The 17,094-nt window shown below is 42.2% G+C and overlaps 1 protein-coding gene across 1 annotated transcript; it reads right to left on the reverse strand.

The window, feature by feature from the left end:
• Positions 1-91: 91 nt before the first annotated feature.
• On the reverse strand, positions 92-15,593 carry ZFYVE21 (zinc finger FYVE-type containing 21; the record flags this gene model as incomplete). The annotated part of the gene is made up of 7 exons (XM_080345720.1): positions 92-843; positions 2,116-2,258; positions 4,595-4,686; positions 5,442-5,517; positions 7,268-7,436; positions 9,370-9,420; positions 15,462-15,593. The coding sequence occupies 7 exons, from the start codon at positions 15,591-15,593 to the stop codon at positions 808-810; spliced, it is 699 nt and encodes a 232-aa protein (XP_080201846.1). The 3' UTR covers positions 92-807.
• Positions 15,594-17,094: the final 1,501 nt, after the last annotated feature.

The raw sequence follows: 17,094 nt of genomic DNA on the forward strand, positions 1-17,094 counted from the left end.
GTGCTGTTCAGAAAAATCCCGAAGTGTCAGAGAGGGGAGACCACAGTACCCAACATTAAGAATTCATATATTGTAAAATAAAAGTATCACCTTATTGTTTTTTAAATAAGTGAATTAATTTATTCATATTTGTACATAAAGTTGTATACAACAATTTCAGATAGCATTACAGTTAGATTAACAAAAGCCAGTTAGCAAAAGGAAAATACAAAACTAAAAATTATTCTGGATACAGAAGGAAGGTTTCAAGATCATGTTCATGTAAGTCCAGTTTGGTGGTATTTGGTGAAATATTTAGATATTTAAGATGAAATGCTTTAAAAACAATCAAGTGACTTCTATAAAATCATATCTAAGGCAGATTTTATTGTACATTGATTTTAAACATTTGGATAAAGGGAAAACCTGAGATCTATACCCAAAAGCTATTCTCTGCAGAAGAGACATAAACATTTGTTTGCTCTGTGTAGCAAACAGTATATATAATTGTTACTATAAAAGTTGTGCTGTACATTAGCTGTAGTGCAGGTCACTTTCATATTAAGTGCCCATAAAGGCTTAACAAAATATACAAAGTCTTACAAGGTGAGGCTGTTTAAAGCATTAATTGTATACATATTGCACACTATAGTGAATACTCATGGTTCAAAAATTACTCACATTGCATTTGCCAGTTCTTACATAATGAACCGTGCTGGAATGAGAAAGGGTCAGAACAGCAAATGTTACCGGCTGCCACGTGAGCAGAAAGGGGGAGGTGGGTCCGTGGGGGCTGGTGTCTTCCCTGGAGTGGCCAACAGGTTGCTGTTACTGGTCCCGGGACTCGTAAAGAAGTTTTGTTGCCTAACATGGAGGCAAAATGTCATTGTGTTAATTGAAGTTTCACTTGCAGCCACCTCATCTCCTTCATGCCCCTCCAAAAACTGCCTTTAAAGGCTTTAAATTCTCCCTCTATTTTCTTCTTTCTGAAGAATTTAGATTAACTTTTATTTGTTCCTTCTTGGTCACAAATGACCATTTACAATCAAAACTTACTTGCAAAGAGTTACGAGTGGCATTTCTGAGATTCTGGCGATCTGTCTAAAACTATGCAGTAAAGTGTTATTCTGGTCTAATTCCTCCTACCTCTTCTGCCTCTCCCTGGCCAAGCTTTGGTGAGATGTTCCACTTGTCCCAAACTACGGGATCAACCAACCCCCTGCAATGAACAGCTGTGTGTTCTCTAGCAACACATCCTTTCATGTATTGTTGACCAGGAGCTCTGCAAGTCCCACTGCTCTGGTCACTTACTCAAAACTCCCTTCAAAGGAGACAAATCGGGTAGGGGGGGGATGTTAAGCCTGTCCCTAAAATACCCATTTTCACCATGTCTGCAGGAGCTGCATCGCTTGTGAGGGGTGGATTAGATGAGGTAAGGCACTGCTCGCATGGCAACACCAAGCCTGAGTGCACTGTGCTGAACACGCGTTAAATGACGGGGCAGAGGTGGCTGGGGAGTTGAACAATGTTGATAAAGAAGCCAACAGCCAGACACTTGTATTTGCAGACAGCTTATACATTACTGTTCATCTGATTGACATTTAGAACTAAGTTCCAGAACTAGTTGGGGTGGTTTTGTTTTTTGACTCCCATAATGTTGACAGATTAAATAATAAACTTCAGTTTCATTAGGCACAGAGAGCCTAGCAACAAGAGATGACACAATCTTCCAGAGGGTCCTGCCCACACCTCCGTTCCTGTTTTCAAAAAATAACTTCCTTGAGCCTTCATGAAGTAGTAAAAACAATTCACCGAGTTTAGGTTCGAAAGAGTATTTCATAATGCATATTCTTCAGTAACACAAACCTAAGGAACCTGAGAGTCTAATTCTTACTTCTTTTCACATCTAAGATCTTGGGCAACCCTTTGCAGTGCGTATCTTCTTCAGGTATCTGAGCATAACGCTACAGTCATGTTCAGAACAACCATCCATAGCTTCTGTTTCCTTAGCAACTAAAGTCCTTAAATAAAAAATAATGAAAAAAGACTCTGAAGGCTGCGTACTCTCTAGTGCTGATAAGCACCCCACGTAAAGATTTCCTTCAGCCTTCTGTCGGTTTTGCCTCCTGTGCTTACCTTGTGCATAGCAGCCAGCCAGCTGGCCGACAGCTTCTTGTTGCAGCTCAAGTCCTCGCTGGCTGTGAACTTCATCTGCGTGAGCTCCTCTGAGCCGGGTACTTTGTACTGCAGGATCATTCCTATGGCACGAGTGTTACCTCCTGAAAAAAGGAATAAAACCTTGAACAGCAACACATTTTGCCAACTAAGTAACACAACTTCTTCTAGCTAAGAAGCACATTTGAGGAAAACTCATCACAACTGGGGGTGCACTAACAACTGCTGCTTCAGAGGAGGTGACCGCGGTGTTAATGCCGGGCATTGCAATGTGCAGAGTCAGTATTGCTTAATTCTCTCTAGCAATCACTGAGAAAAAAACTTGTATAACCATCATAGTAGATGGCATAGTTTCATGCTGTAACCTGCAGTTTGTAAACTGAATTACTAGTGTCCAGTTAGACTGATATCAGAGGGATCCCCACTTGATTCCAAGTCTGACATAGCAGTCAAAGTCCCTCCAAACTCAGCAAAGTTTGGGAAAGGTGCTTACGCAAGATTAGAGGACAACTGGACACATCATTTACGTCCTGAAGGAAATGCACTACAAAAGACATTGCTCTGACAACAGTGTGATAGCGAGATGTTTGTTTCTCTTTTCCTCTAGCTGCATAGAGATTAGAATAAACCAAAGCAGTAACACAGAAGTGAAACAAAGGCCTTGTTTGGAATACCACACTTTACTGGCATTATTTCCTGAAGCAGCAGGGCATAAGCTGAGCCCCAGGAAGGGCTCCACCATACACAGGCAGACACTTTTCGCACAGTTCTTTCTAAAAAGTGTCTGCATGAGAGGGCTCCTACAGGCCATTGCTGGAGCATCTGAGGAGCCAGAAAACGAATCTCAATCTAAGCAACCTGATCAAAAGCCCGCAAGCAGTGTTTATGTAAGACATTCGCTCTTCTTCTAGGATGAATTGAAATCCAACTTCTTCGCTTGCTCCCCTGCATCTACCTGGTCACACTAACAGATTAAGGCACTACTTAAAGATAAACCAGTGCAAATCAAACACCTCCAGCCTTGACCAGTTTTATTTATTCACAATGTCCATGTCTGGCACTCCAGGACATGACTGAGTCAGGCAGAACACACCTTACGCAACAAGACGTCTTATTTACTTTAAGGATGTGTAAAAGCAAGCCATTAGTTAACAGTTTATTTATTCTGTGCAAAGCCTTGCTGGCCAGTACACAAGAACGATGTTATCCACTGTGGTTTGCACAGTTCAGCACCCCTCTGCTGAAGTACGTGGCATGTAACCACTGCAGACACTATTTCTCATCTTCCCCGCTTTGTTCCGGCACGGACAATAGCACACATGTTCTAAAGAAGGCCTCCAGTGGTTTAGCTCTCCTCCAAAGTTACAAAACATTAATTTGCAGTTTATTAAACAGACAGATGGCAAGGAACAGATACATGTCAGATCTGAACAGAACTTGTCTTAAGTTGAACAGCTATAGATCAAATTAAATAAAAACAACACACAACAAAAAACACTGCAGAGGAAGAAAGATGGGAGGGGGCCATGACAACATGCTTGGGTGAGTCATGCTCAAAGGTACTGGTGATACCTTCAGTAATATGCTGGCTCTCCAGAAGGCTGGTGTAAGTGTGAATATCTTTGTCTACCATCAAGAAGGAAGGCAGGCAGGCAAAAACATAAAGCAGTCAGAAGAGCAGTGAACAAGGAATGACAAGAGCATTAAGTAACTCAGCAATACATCTGGTTGATTCGAACAGCAAGATAAGTTTATTACAGTTAACATGCTGTACTGACTGAATATTGCACAGATAGGGTGTCCAATTAGAAAATTCCAGCAGTGCCAGAGGTGTTGCTAAAGAACAATTATTAAAATTCCTGACCTTGTTTGTTCTCATTTCAGTGAAATCGTATTCAAGTTCATCCTGAAATACTCTAAAAATCTGGTAAGAGATGAGGCAGTAAGTAACTGCCCTCTGATTCAGATGTTGCCAGTTCCACTGGCCACCCGTTAATCTTGAATTGACAAAGTATAGCTTAATTATTCCCCCCGCTCAGCATCCCCTATCACTCTCCTCACCATTTTTTGGACCAGAAGAAGAGAAATCCCAGCTGGATTCTGAAATGGAAACTACCAAAGACCAACAGTTCCCTCTTACAAGGTTTTGAATTAACACATATTTATATTTAGCCAAGAGAAAGTATCAGAACAGATGACGACCACCTTTACTCAGGCTAATCAAGGAGCTCTCCCATTTAGAGCTGTAAGGTAATTTCTCAAGTTTTAGGTTTTTCCCAAAATCCCAGTAGCTGCATGGACAGAGTTTCACACACTGCACTGTTCTGAGAGCAGCTGTAACTATGTTAGTTACCAATGACCTCGAAATGCACTGTCTAGCTCAAACAATAATTACAGCTTCACTTATTTTTTCTTAATTTGTATTCAGTGAAAAATTTACCTCCAGGAGTAAATCCCTCTGTGAGTATCTGAACAGTTGAAATCTGTATAATTTCAATTTCATAGTGGCTGTCTCCATCCAAAACCAGGTATCTACATAACAGAAGAAAAAAACATTATTTAAAAAAAAAAGTGTTTGGTTGGTTTTTTGGGTTTGTTCCTACAATATCAAGTCCAAATCAAAGGAAAAAAGTAAACATAATCTCCAAGTGACTAGCTGTTCATATGTTCTTTGCAGTGGGGAGGTAGAGAAATCAAGCAGGAAAAGTTAATTTTCATTGAAGTCCTTCACCTAAAGTAAAACAAACAAACAAACAAACAAACAAGCCACCACAGAAATCTCTAGTTCAGTTTGCCAGGGGACCCTTTCGAAATTCGAAAAGCATTTTTCCAAAGTTCTGGAGGCAGAAGAGCACACAGAGTCTAAAGTGTTGCAGCCAACCAAACTGTAAGGATGACCAAAGTAATGCATTGGCCGTAAGGTTAAATGATCCAGTGCAGTGTTGGAATCATTCTCAAACAAGCTTTTTTCAGTGGCTACAGATTTTTCCCTGTCCCCCCTTCCCGTGATCCCCTATCAGTGGCAAAACCACTGTACTCCAGTGGCACTCCAAGGCACTCGCAGCGAGCAGAGCTCCACCATTCAAAGGCCCTCTGATCCACACTGCTAGTAAACTCAAAAAAACTTAGTCCAATAAAGTTGTATCTGTCCTTTCAGCCTAATTACTCTCTCCAATATCCTTGCAGCAAGTTACTCTTATATTTTGTTTAGGTTATTACATAACAACATAGCTGTAAGTGCAATGAAAATACAGTTTACAAGTGCAATTTCTAACAATCTTTCTCACCTCTGATTGTTGGAAAGTCGACAAACCATGAGCTCAGATTTATCAGATGTTCCCAGAGTTACAAAAAATGTAGCACCTGGAAAGACATGGTTTAGTGTTCTAATGCAGAGTTTAGGAAGGAACATTCAAGTACCAAAAAGCGTAACTAATTTTTACTTACTGTACCTAATGCATTGAATTGGGTGAAGTGAGAGACTAATTGAAATGTTACATTCATTAAAATCAGAAGAACACTGAAATATAAAAAGCTGGTCTTTAATTATCACGTTCTAAATCACAGAACCTTTCACAAGTGCTATGTAATTCCTCCCCCATCTTGTGGAAATACAGATGATATCCAAGATGAATCTTTTAAAAATGAGAGATTTGGAGATGGCAAAAACCAGGCAGTTAAAGACCCTACCTTGTCACCATAATATATACTATTGTTTCAGTATTCCAAACAAATCTGACAGAAGAATCTAGCAGGAGGATGTGACCTTCAGCTCTATGTTTAATAAACAGTGAAGACATCTCTTTTCCATTACTGAAGGCCAGCTCAGTCTTACTTTGAGGTCAATGAACTTCAGCCTTCACATTATGTTTCTTCCTGCCCAAAACAGCTCCTTTGACATCAGGAAAGTCATCTTAGCTACGTTAGTGAAGTGATTCATAACTTAAAATAAAGCAGACTACACACCTAACCACTTTATTTCCTCCATGCCTCACACTCCCTCTATTAACTAATCCCAATACTGCTGGTCCGGGAAACGAAGGCAATAACAACACGCAGCCTGGCTGAATGGGCTGCGATCCACCTCCACAATCTGAACTGCGCAGCCTGACACACCTGCACCTCACCCTCTATGTCACAGTTTTCCACAGCCTCACTGACACCCACTCACATGGACCCCCAGGCTGATGCTGAAGCGAGACAGGTGACAGAGGCAAAACTACAAAGGACAACACAACCACCGAGACCTCTGGCTCTACAGTAAGTCAGCAACAACTTCAGACTTGAATTGTACAACACAAATGCAAGCAGGACAAGCTTTAAAAGAAAAAAAAATCTCTGGTTTAAAATACATTATTTAAAAACTCATCTACACCCTCGTCTGCAGAGCAGAGTAATGAAGGATTTGTCTGTTACTGGGATGAACCTAGAATCTCCCTAGGAACACTCGCGGTAGTCAGATGTGTGGTTTAGCTTACCGATTGTACACATCAGCACCATGCTGAGAGTTAAAAGCCCATCAAAAGGCACTGAACAATCACAGGCTATTTTAAAACCTGAAGTTTCAGCTTTCTTAATGGAACTGGAACACAAATCACCGTATTCCATGTAGTTTTAATGCTGTGCAAAATGGATCACTCAGGATGATCTACCATCAGCCATAGCTGTAGGCCATGGACAAGATCAAAGCTCACAGACAAAGCTCAAAACAAGACTGTGTCTTGTCAGAAAAATATTAAAATATTATCGATTAAGCATTTTTCATTCTTATTTAATGTAACAGGAATATGGCTAAAAGATGCATTATTGTAAGAAAAATGCCAACTGCACACACATCTGTTCTTGGAGGCGTTAAAAATTCCTTTGTGTTTAATTAAGCCACTCTTTGTAAACATTGACTAAAAAGTGTAAGCTTCTCTCTAAATAAATGGATAACACAGAATTATTAAGTGGCAAACAAGCAGCATGACAATGGAAAAGGATTTAAATGAGACAAAGCTGCAGCTTGTTTGACAAGAGACATTACTCTCGACGTTTATCACATTTGTTCAGCGCCGCATCTGAATAAATATAAATGAGATCAAAACAACGTATATATGCATTCAGTTCTTACCATTCATGAGCACTTTAAGCTGTTTGTCATAAAACTCCGCTTCTTTCTGAGAGATGAGGGCACATTCAGCACACTGGCGTACAGGGTCCACGAAGCACATGCGAGGCAGAGGCACTTTTTTACTGCAGCACTTGTCACAGAAGCACTTTCCGCATCTTCGACAGTGATGCTAAGCATGAGAGAACATTTTGTTTATTTATTTACACAGGAAGCTACCAGGGAATAATTTGATAAAGTTTACTACATTAAATATCCTCCTCCCCAAGAAACAGAACAGTATCTTAGGTATCAAACATATGACTTGAGGGACAGGTAAAATAAATTTAACTGCTGGAGTGGTAGAAAGAAACCTCTGAAGACTGAACACAAAGGACTGAGTGTAGTATGAGCAAAAGCACTGTAAGCCTTTGTTGGCGCTCTGTAAACACACGCCTAAAGCAGACAAGACACTGAAAGGGCTTCTCCAGTGTCCAGTAAATCCTTCACCTTACTGTCAATAAAAATGTAAGAGAAGAGTGGTTTGTAGATACCTTCCCACTTCCAAACACAGATCTTGTGAAACTTCAAGTGGAGAGCATACTCTTTTTCCTTAAAACTTGCTCTCAAGTTTTTCCTATGGAAACTTAAAACCTAAAGCTATTTCTTTATCAGAAATATCAGGCAGCACAGTACAAATCCAATGAAGTTGCAAAATTGGAACTAATATTTCAATGTGTTTCAGAGCTACTAGATGTGCACCAAGTGGCTTGTGCTCCGCATCACTGTTGGGGTGTGACAGTCCCGGCAGGGCTCCCTGATGCAAGTTCTCACGTCAGACAGAACAGGTATTGCCAGGCAAGCAGGAACCGATTCGTGGCTCAAAGCAAGTTTGAACAGTTTGATACAAGGAACTGATACGCTGCACTTTTGGTCAGTGTCAGGCTTTCCTTCTAAATATTATGCAAAATTCTCTGGAGTACCCATTTCCCAAGGTTACCTCCATTTACTTCCCAAAGCTAACACAGGTAAACCACAGCAGCCTAATAAATTAGTGCTTCTCAATCAGAACACTCCAATCAACCACCATGCTCTTAACACATCCAACTAAAAGGTAAAACAAGAACCAGGAGAAAATACACTCCATTATTTAGGAGTACTAGGATCACTAGTATCCTAATGCTCTTCTGGCCTCCTGAAAATTTATACCTATCTGGTAGAACATATTACTATGTTTGGTTTAGAATTTCTCCTTTCCTCTCCCTCCAAACAACAAATTAAAAAACATTGACTATGTCAATGCCCTACAAGTCACATTTCCACATCTTTCTTCACCTCCACAAGCACATGGTAAAAGAGTGCCACTGTAGTTTTACAAAGAGATTACATTCCCTGCTAAAAGTCACTGTCGGCCTTTTTTGTGAGGCTGCTTTCCTTCTCCATGCAGAAACCCCAATATCAGCAGAATGTTTTCCGAGAGCAGTATTCCATACACCAGCCCACATTCCACACAACCTGCTTATTTTTATGTAGTGAATATAATTTAGCCATAACGTTAAGTGTTTTCATACAGCAAGCTTAATTATGGCTCAGAGCAATCAAGGCAGTTTACACTTTCTACTCACATCGGAAATTCCCTTTTCCAAACCTGAGATAAATCTTGTTTTACTTTTAGAACAGAAGGAGAATCTGAGGTTTTGTTCTCAATATTTGACAATATGGTTCTTTAATGTAAGATTATAATTCATTACTCCTCAAAACACTTCTGCTTACATTCCCACAACTAATTTCATCTCTTGAAACACAACTGAACTAGTTAGTTGATTTGGTTTCTATGTCAGTAGTGATGTTAGCAATCCACTCTAGCATGAGTTTCTGTAAGTCTTCCTTTGAATGAAAATCCTCTGGGCATCCAGTAATTTGGAAAAACCCTCAGCATTACACATTGAGCAACAAGAAGAATTTCAAATAAATAAAATTAAAACAAAAACAGAAAGAAAAACCAGTTTAAGTTACATCAGACTTTGTATGCTATTCTACTGAAATCTTCTACATTTATAATCAAGAAAAGCCCAGATTAGTATTTTGCAGTAGTTAATGCTTTACATTTCATTGATTTCTCTTACCTTTCTAGTTATGAAGTCAAATTTTGTATCACACTGCATACATCTTGGGCACTAGAAAACAGTACAAATTAAGATTAATCTACGGTATTTCTAAACCTTTAATCCTACTACCATATACAAAGACTGTGCTTTATATTATGCCCTGAAAAGAAACACCTTCAACAAATTTCCATCCTTTACCTTTTCACCATGCATAGTTTTCATGTATTCTCATATTGATGGAGCAAAACAACGTCATCTTCATTTGTAAGACAAAAAAAAGCTGCCAAACTCAGTCTCCCTGAGGAATAGTGCATTGTGCCAGCAGTCAAAACTACATTTCAGAAGTACTTATCATGCTTAATTCTGTTTGGCTATCCAGACAGTCAAATATTCCAGAGTCGACTGTTTTTATACAAGTTGTCACCCTCACTGTATTATACCATGATGCTCTGTTGACTCTCTAAAACATTACTCTCAATAATGACACATTCTTGAAAGACACCAGGAACACCTGATATTCTTCCAAGCCACTAAGACTTAATTTCTATTCCAGCTATAAAATGTCACTTCCTGAAACATTTCATTCCTAAAACAAGCTTACACCCACACTCCTCCCAAAAGAAAAAACAGAAGAAAATTGAAGAAGTTTCTCACAACTAAGTTGAAGGGGTGACAGTATTCTTTCTCGAAACTGGCAGAAGCAATCAGTGACTTACGACAAAATTTTCCATACAGGAAGTCACCAACCAAAGGGCTGATTCTCAGCACTTAGATCACTAGATTTCCACTAAGACTTTATGTATTTTTTTTATCCACCATATCAAAAATCACTCTCCAACTGCTTATACAGCAGTTTTTATCAGATTTGCAAATATTCATGCAAAATTATGCCCAACATCTGAATCAGGAGAACATGGTTAGATCCTGTAGTCAGTTTTATAACTCCAAGAACCTAAACTTTTCAAACCTGACTACAAGAGACTACAGCACAATGTCGTCTTAAAAGCATGCCCGAAGCTGAACAGGTGCTGTTTGCTAAGCACACAGTAATCACCATTTGCCTGTAATTAACGCATTTCAATACTTAACCCTGTATCTTCTATAAATTCCTTCAGGTTACAACAGCTTTTGTCATCTATTTCAGGAACTTTTGCTTCAGCAGACACCCAACCACCGTCACAAGTTCAATAACTATAGCCAAGAAAATAATACAGTAGCTCAATTAACAATTCTCTAGGAACTTTTTCTTTTGAAATACAAAACTGTTTATAATTTGCAACAGTTTATATGAAGTGTTCTGACAACTAAACAGAAGTTTAACAAATTAGAGAGTCTCTGCACTCACTGTAATGGAACATAAACAGCTATTTGCAGTATCTGCTTGAACAAACTATTTGTTTCTAAACCCCACAAAGAAGAGAACTGAATGTGTTGCATTACTGTTTCAAACCGCACACTGAATTAAGGCATCCAACCACCTCTTCTCTCAGTGACTGTAGAAAAGCTTATTCTAACATTCACTGACGAATAACCTTCAGCATAAAGCAACTTCAGCATTTCCCAGGTTTCAACCCTGTGACAGCTCTACAGCTGATACTGCATTTTGATCTATGCTGTTCTTGAGTTAGTGTTTTAATTTTCGAGACATGTAGCTTAACAGCTTGTCTGGGAGCCGGACCTTCCAAAAATTCTTGTCTAATTTGAATTTACCAGGAGTCTAACTCATTTTCTCAAAGAAAACATGGGGATTTTTTGGTCAGAAATTAGAATCACAAGCCACAAACTAGAGGGTAGGGAAACACTCCTCTAAATACTGTCCTAAACGGATTTCATACATCAGTGTTAGGCTAAGCATACAAGTTGCTTTGCAGCAAGGAACAAAGTTATCCATCCTTTTATTTCATATAAACCCCACAGGAAAGTATTTCTGAATTCTAAATCTATGAAGCTAACAGTGTCTGATGCACAGAGCAGTCACAAACAAACCATGAGTCAAATACCATAGGGTAGCAGGCATCACAAAATGGGATTTTCCTACAAAACCGTTATGTTGTTCCTTCAAGGCACTTCTGCTTTAAGTAACCAAAATGAAGTGAACCCATTTGCATAATACCAACTTCTACATTGCCTGGGAAGAAATCTCTACCAAAGAACATCTTGAAATGTGAATCTTTCCTATTCATCCATATGCTGACATAAGTAGAACGTATCTGCGTATTAATTTAAGCTTTATTGCTTGAAGGGTTTTTTTATCACATTTACAGAGAAGAAAGCATGATATTTGAGTTGCTTTTCATGTCTTCAAGATACAGGCTTTTTAAAATCACTGCAAATCTGGAAGGAATAAATTAAATAAAAATGTATCCATTTCACATACAATCAACATACCACTAATACTGACATTGGCTTGCTTCATATAACAAGAGGATCTGGAAGAACACCTGACAGGCATTGGATATTCATGTTAACTTAAAAATACTGAGAGCTAGATCACTTGGAGGGACAGGAGTTGGACTCAATGATCCCTGTGTGTCCCTTCCAACCCAGGACATTATATGAATCTCCAAATAGAGTAGAACTTCTCATGTGTTAGCTGAAGTGTGATAAGGAGAATACTGTAGATGGACAGGAAGCTATAGTTACATTTCATATGCTTTATTTGCATATACAATAAGAAAGTGATTCAAGAAGTGATGCAAGGCAACATCTGGTTGAGCTTGTTAATGCAGTGAACTTTTGCAGATGTGAAAGTTGACAAGCTCATCAAATCACACGCCTGACCAAACTGAAAACAACACAAACATACAGCAGATACAGCTTAGGATTGTCTCTGGTATTACAGATGTACAGGGCCAATCCATTGCCTGAGCTACACAAGTTTGCCAGAGTGCAGCTCTTTCACACAGCTCCTACCGACCTCGAGAGCCCGAGCCAACACACGACCCAGCTGCACAAAGCTCAGCTCCCTCCGGAGGGATCCAGGAGCCCCAGGGAACCTGGCACCACATCCTTATGCTACCCTCACACACCCCAGATCTGCGGCACACAGTGTTCCTCAGCACATAAACATCTGGGACACAGCTGGATGTCACGAGGTTTGGCCACCTCTGCCTTCAAACATACAAGTTTCACTCAATTTCCAGTCCAAGTTTTCCTTAATGGGAACATCAGCATTTGAGCTCTGCTGATTAACAAACTTGGGGACAGACAAGGCACACACGGTGACCAACATTTTAGGCTCTGTCTCTGGTTTAACGATGCTCAGCATGATTTTTATTGTATTATCCACCTCACTATTTACATTATAAGTACAACTACCAAAAAGCCTGCTTCAATGATACACTTTGGCTCCTCGAAATATAGTTTATTTTAAGACTGTATAATCTTGCAACATAAAATTAACAAACTGAAATATACTTCAATACTATGTAAGTTTTGCAAAACTACTAACTGCCATAAATCTTAGGTGGCTTTACTTTAAAAAAAATAAGCCAATAGACTTTTCCTACATAAGAAAAATAGAGCTACTGAATATATGAGCGTTACTGGCTGAACAGCAGAAGGCAGCGTATTTGAAAAGTCAGATCAACGTTCAATAATACCAGCCTCTTGTCTTGGACAAAGAACTTTTTTTTGTTGTTTGTTTTTACTTATGTCTGACATAGTAACAAGAGCAAGTGTTCTCGCTGAATTCATTCACTAGATAATACTGTTTCTTTAAATTTCATTTTATTATTAAAAAGATGAGTTTTACAAGCTTCCCTGTATACCACATACCTGCTTTATTTAAAGAAAATGTTCGCAACATATTTGGTAATCATCAATTAAATGGATATCAGAATTTCTATGAACTTTAAGAAATCTAGTAAAATAACTTTTTACAAAATAATAATGCAAAGCTAAGAATACAAATTAACAAACACATTTAAAACATTCTCCTACAATACATTTCTTCTCAACAGCAAATATCACTGAGTCTGATGCAAAGGCAACATTCAGTCACAAATCAACACCATCAGCCTATTGATCAGCAGACTACAGGGGAAAAGCTGAATTTTAAGGAGAATGAATACCTGCAGAACAACTGCAATATAAAATTCAAACTGACAACACACATCAGACTGATGTATCTAAAACTGTATACAGACTTAATTCTTAAATATATCTAACTAGTTTAAATAAATCCTACCACAATTCTCAGCCTTCAGTTGAATTAAGATGGCACTATAGATTAGAATGAAATAGCAGTACCTTGCATTTTTTAAGTGAAGCTATTCTGCTATAATCAAGGACTACTGAAATATACAATTACATTTCAGAAGGTCAGGGAGAAAACCAATTTCAATTAAACTGTCACACAAATTATATCCACTGACGATGTCAGGAATCAGGTTTCCAGGTGGTACAGGTCAGTGTGCACAGGGCACAGCAAGTCACTGAGGCAGCAAAAGCAGATTCCATGCAACACAAAGGGAAAGAACTTACACAATAACTGCCCAGACTTTGCTACCTGCTCCCTGATAAATATACACCCCACCTGCAACACACCCAGTGCTCCACACCACGTGTGGTGCCTGTCAGGTGGGAGCCCCACACTGAGCACCCAGCACTTCAATGACACTCCGGTCGCTGAAAATTTTATCTTACCTACACTTCATACAAGACCGATACCCAGAGGCAACTGACGACGGAGAGGATTTTTTTTTTTTATTCACGACATATAGAAAAGAATAATTTGAGAAACTCCCACAAGATGTTCTAGCAGACCACTTGTTTAAAATAAGTTGAAAAACTCTATTTCCAATAAAGTCTTGTTATTTTGGACAAAACCAGCAACTGACTTACTAGCCTTGCACCTTAGGACACTAAAGGTCAGTCTCAGTTGCATGAGCTGCAGAAGCTACGCTAGCACAGTGAGCCACTAGAATTATTACTTTTACATAAAACTTTCTGCCTCAAGAGACACCAGGCAGAGGCAAAATTTTCTTCCTCATTCCTAACCAAGGAGAACATGGTGTTCCCATACAAAACAGATCAACCATGTCAGTATCTGGCAAGGAATGCCTTTGCTTAATGACTCCCTGCTTAAATTCATACTAGCTCATCAAAAATAAATCTCAATTCTTGTCACATGTAAATGCATTGGCCTGCATCCACACCACAGAACACTGGCAATAAACAAACAAACAATTGATTCCAAGTTGTATTAGCATCTAGCAGTGGGGACTGGCAACAAATAATGCATATTACATGATCTTTAGTACAACATCATGATCACATAGTTTACTTGAAAAGTATTTAAAGGCAAAGTTGACTGAAATGGTCTAAGTTATTAAATACTCGTTTAACACTAAGAACATTCACACTGGTAGCGAGAAGGACTGTTCTAACGCTAAGTTATTGCCTTAATATTCTGTTTTAAAAAAAACAACAAAACCACAACGTGGTCTTCAGAATTACCTTTTCTAACCATTTAAAGAGTATGCTTCCCTAACCATTCACGCTGCACAGTTCGCTACATTTTTAACTCAGTAAGTTCCTCACTAATTTTGGTGACAGGGCCACGCACCCCCCAAGAACCAGTGACGCTCCGATGCTCTCCAGTCCATTAATTTAAGCGAAAATTTAAAAGCGTGATCTACAGCTAAAAACACCGCGCTGGGGCGAGCCTGACCCGCTGCCCGGCCGGCGGGCGAGCTGAGAGGCCGAGCCGGCACCGCGCTCCCCCCGGCACCGCGCCCCCCCCGGCACCGCGCCCCCGCCAGCACCGCGCCCCCGCCCCGGCACCGCGCCCCCCCCCGGCACCGCGCTCCCCCCCGGCACCGCGCTCCCCCCCGGCACCGCGCTCCCCCCGGCACCGCGCGGCCGCCGAGCTCCTGAGGGGCTGCAAGGGGCCACCACAGCCCTCTGTGCGTCCCCCGAGCCGCAAGTGGCCCTCCAGCCGCCCCGACCGCCGCCGTGCCCCGGGAGAGGGACAAGCGGGAAAGGGGAAGAAGCGCCCAGCCTCGGGTTTCTCGGCCAGCCCGGGCAGCGGCTGCTGAGGCGGCGGGAACCCCGCGGGCGCAGGGGGGCCCCACCCCAGGGAAAGAAAGGGCGGCGCCCCCCGATACCTCCTTGTCAGGGACCCAGGGGGGCTCGTCCAAGCCGAAGGGGCTGCGGGCGGAGCGGTGCTCGGGCACCATGCGCAACCCGCTGGGTGAGCGCACCAGCTTCTTGGCGTCGCGGGCCTCACAGCCCGACATCTTGCCCCCTCCAGCTCCGCCACCGCTACTCACCCCCCCGCCCCCCTCCGGACTGGCAGTGCCGCTGGCCAATCGCTGTCAAGACCCTCTGGAACGAGCAGGACGCGAGTCCAATGGAAAATAGTGAGCCGCCAGTCCCCGCCACCAGCCCCAGCCGCCCAATAGAACACCGGCTCCAGACTTCCCAGCCAATCCCGTATCGCCTGGGGTTTAAGGATGGCATGGTATGAGTTCCCCACCCTTTCATGGGCTCGAGGCGCATGCGCAGCAGGAATTACTGACCCCGCAACCCGGAAACGAAAGGTGTGCGCGCCTCAGCTAGAGCCCCGTATTCCGCGTTCGGGGAAATGCGACAGCAGATCAGCGGGGCGGCCTCAGCCGGCCGCGGCCGTGAGCGGCTCCGGGGAAGCCCCACGGCTGCTGAGGTAGCGCCCGTCCTGAGGGGCCCACTGAGCCGCTTGTGCTACCGCCGGCACGGGCGAACGCTCGCCGTCGGCGCGTGGCAAAGATCGTCACCGGAGCGACAAGCGTCCCGCCCGCTGTGGAGCAGCGCCCCGCTATTGGCTGTCCTGCCGGAGCTGGCCGCAGTTATCCCTTTGGGGACTTTTCATTGGCCTGCAGCCAGTGACGTTGCAGGCAAGCTGCTCGCCGATTGGCTGCAGGCTCTTGCGGCGGCTGTGGCGGGGGTTCGTAGCGGGGCTGAGCGCGGTGAAGCGGCGCGTCCCCGCTGCCCGCGGTGAAGCGGTGTGTCCCCGCTGCCCGCGGTGAAGCAGTGTGTCCCCGCTGCCCGCGCCGAAGGCTCCGTGAGGAACAGTGCGCGGAATGCTCGGAGCCCTTCCCGGAAAAGGCCGCCATGATCAGTTTCAGTAAGTTGTGACTTCTGACTCTTGCCGGAATGTTGCTTTATGTAGGTGTTGCTTAAAAATAACTTCTGCGTTTGTTGTGTTACCAGGATCCGTGGCAACCTCTCCTCCCCCACATTAAAAAAGGGATGGCTCATTAAGTCTTATATTGTTATGTATCTGTTATGTGTCTGCTGCAATCCTTCCTAACAGAATCACAGAATGCCAGGGATTGGAAGGGACCTCAGAAGATCATCCAGTCCAATCCCCCTGCCAGAGCAGGAACACCCAGATGAGGTTACACAGGAAGGTGTCCAGGCGGGTTTTGAATGTCTCCAGAGAAGGAGACTCCACAACCCCCCTGGGCAGCCTGTTCCCATGTTCTGTTACCCTCACTGAGAAGAAGTTTCTTCTCATATTTAAGTGGAGCCTTTTGTGTCCCAGTTTGCACCCATTACCCCTTGTCCTATCATTGGTTGTCACCGAGAAGAGCCTGGCTCCATCCTCCTGACACTCACACTTTACATATTTATAAACATTAATGAGGTGACTCCTCAGTCTCCTCCAAGCTAAAGAGCCCCAGCTCCCTCAGCCTTTCCTCACACGGGAGATGCTCCACTCCCTTCATCCTCTTCGTGGCTCTGCGCTGGACTCTCTCC

The sequence above is a fragment of the Nesoenas mayeri genome (assembly GCF_963082525.1).
Source record: "Nesoenas mayeri genome assembly, chromosome: 5".
Lineage (NCBI taxonomy): Eukaryota > Metazoa > Chordata > Aves > Columbiformes > Columbidae > Nesoenas > Nesoenas mayeri.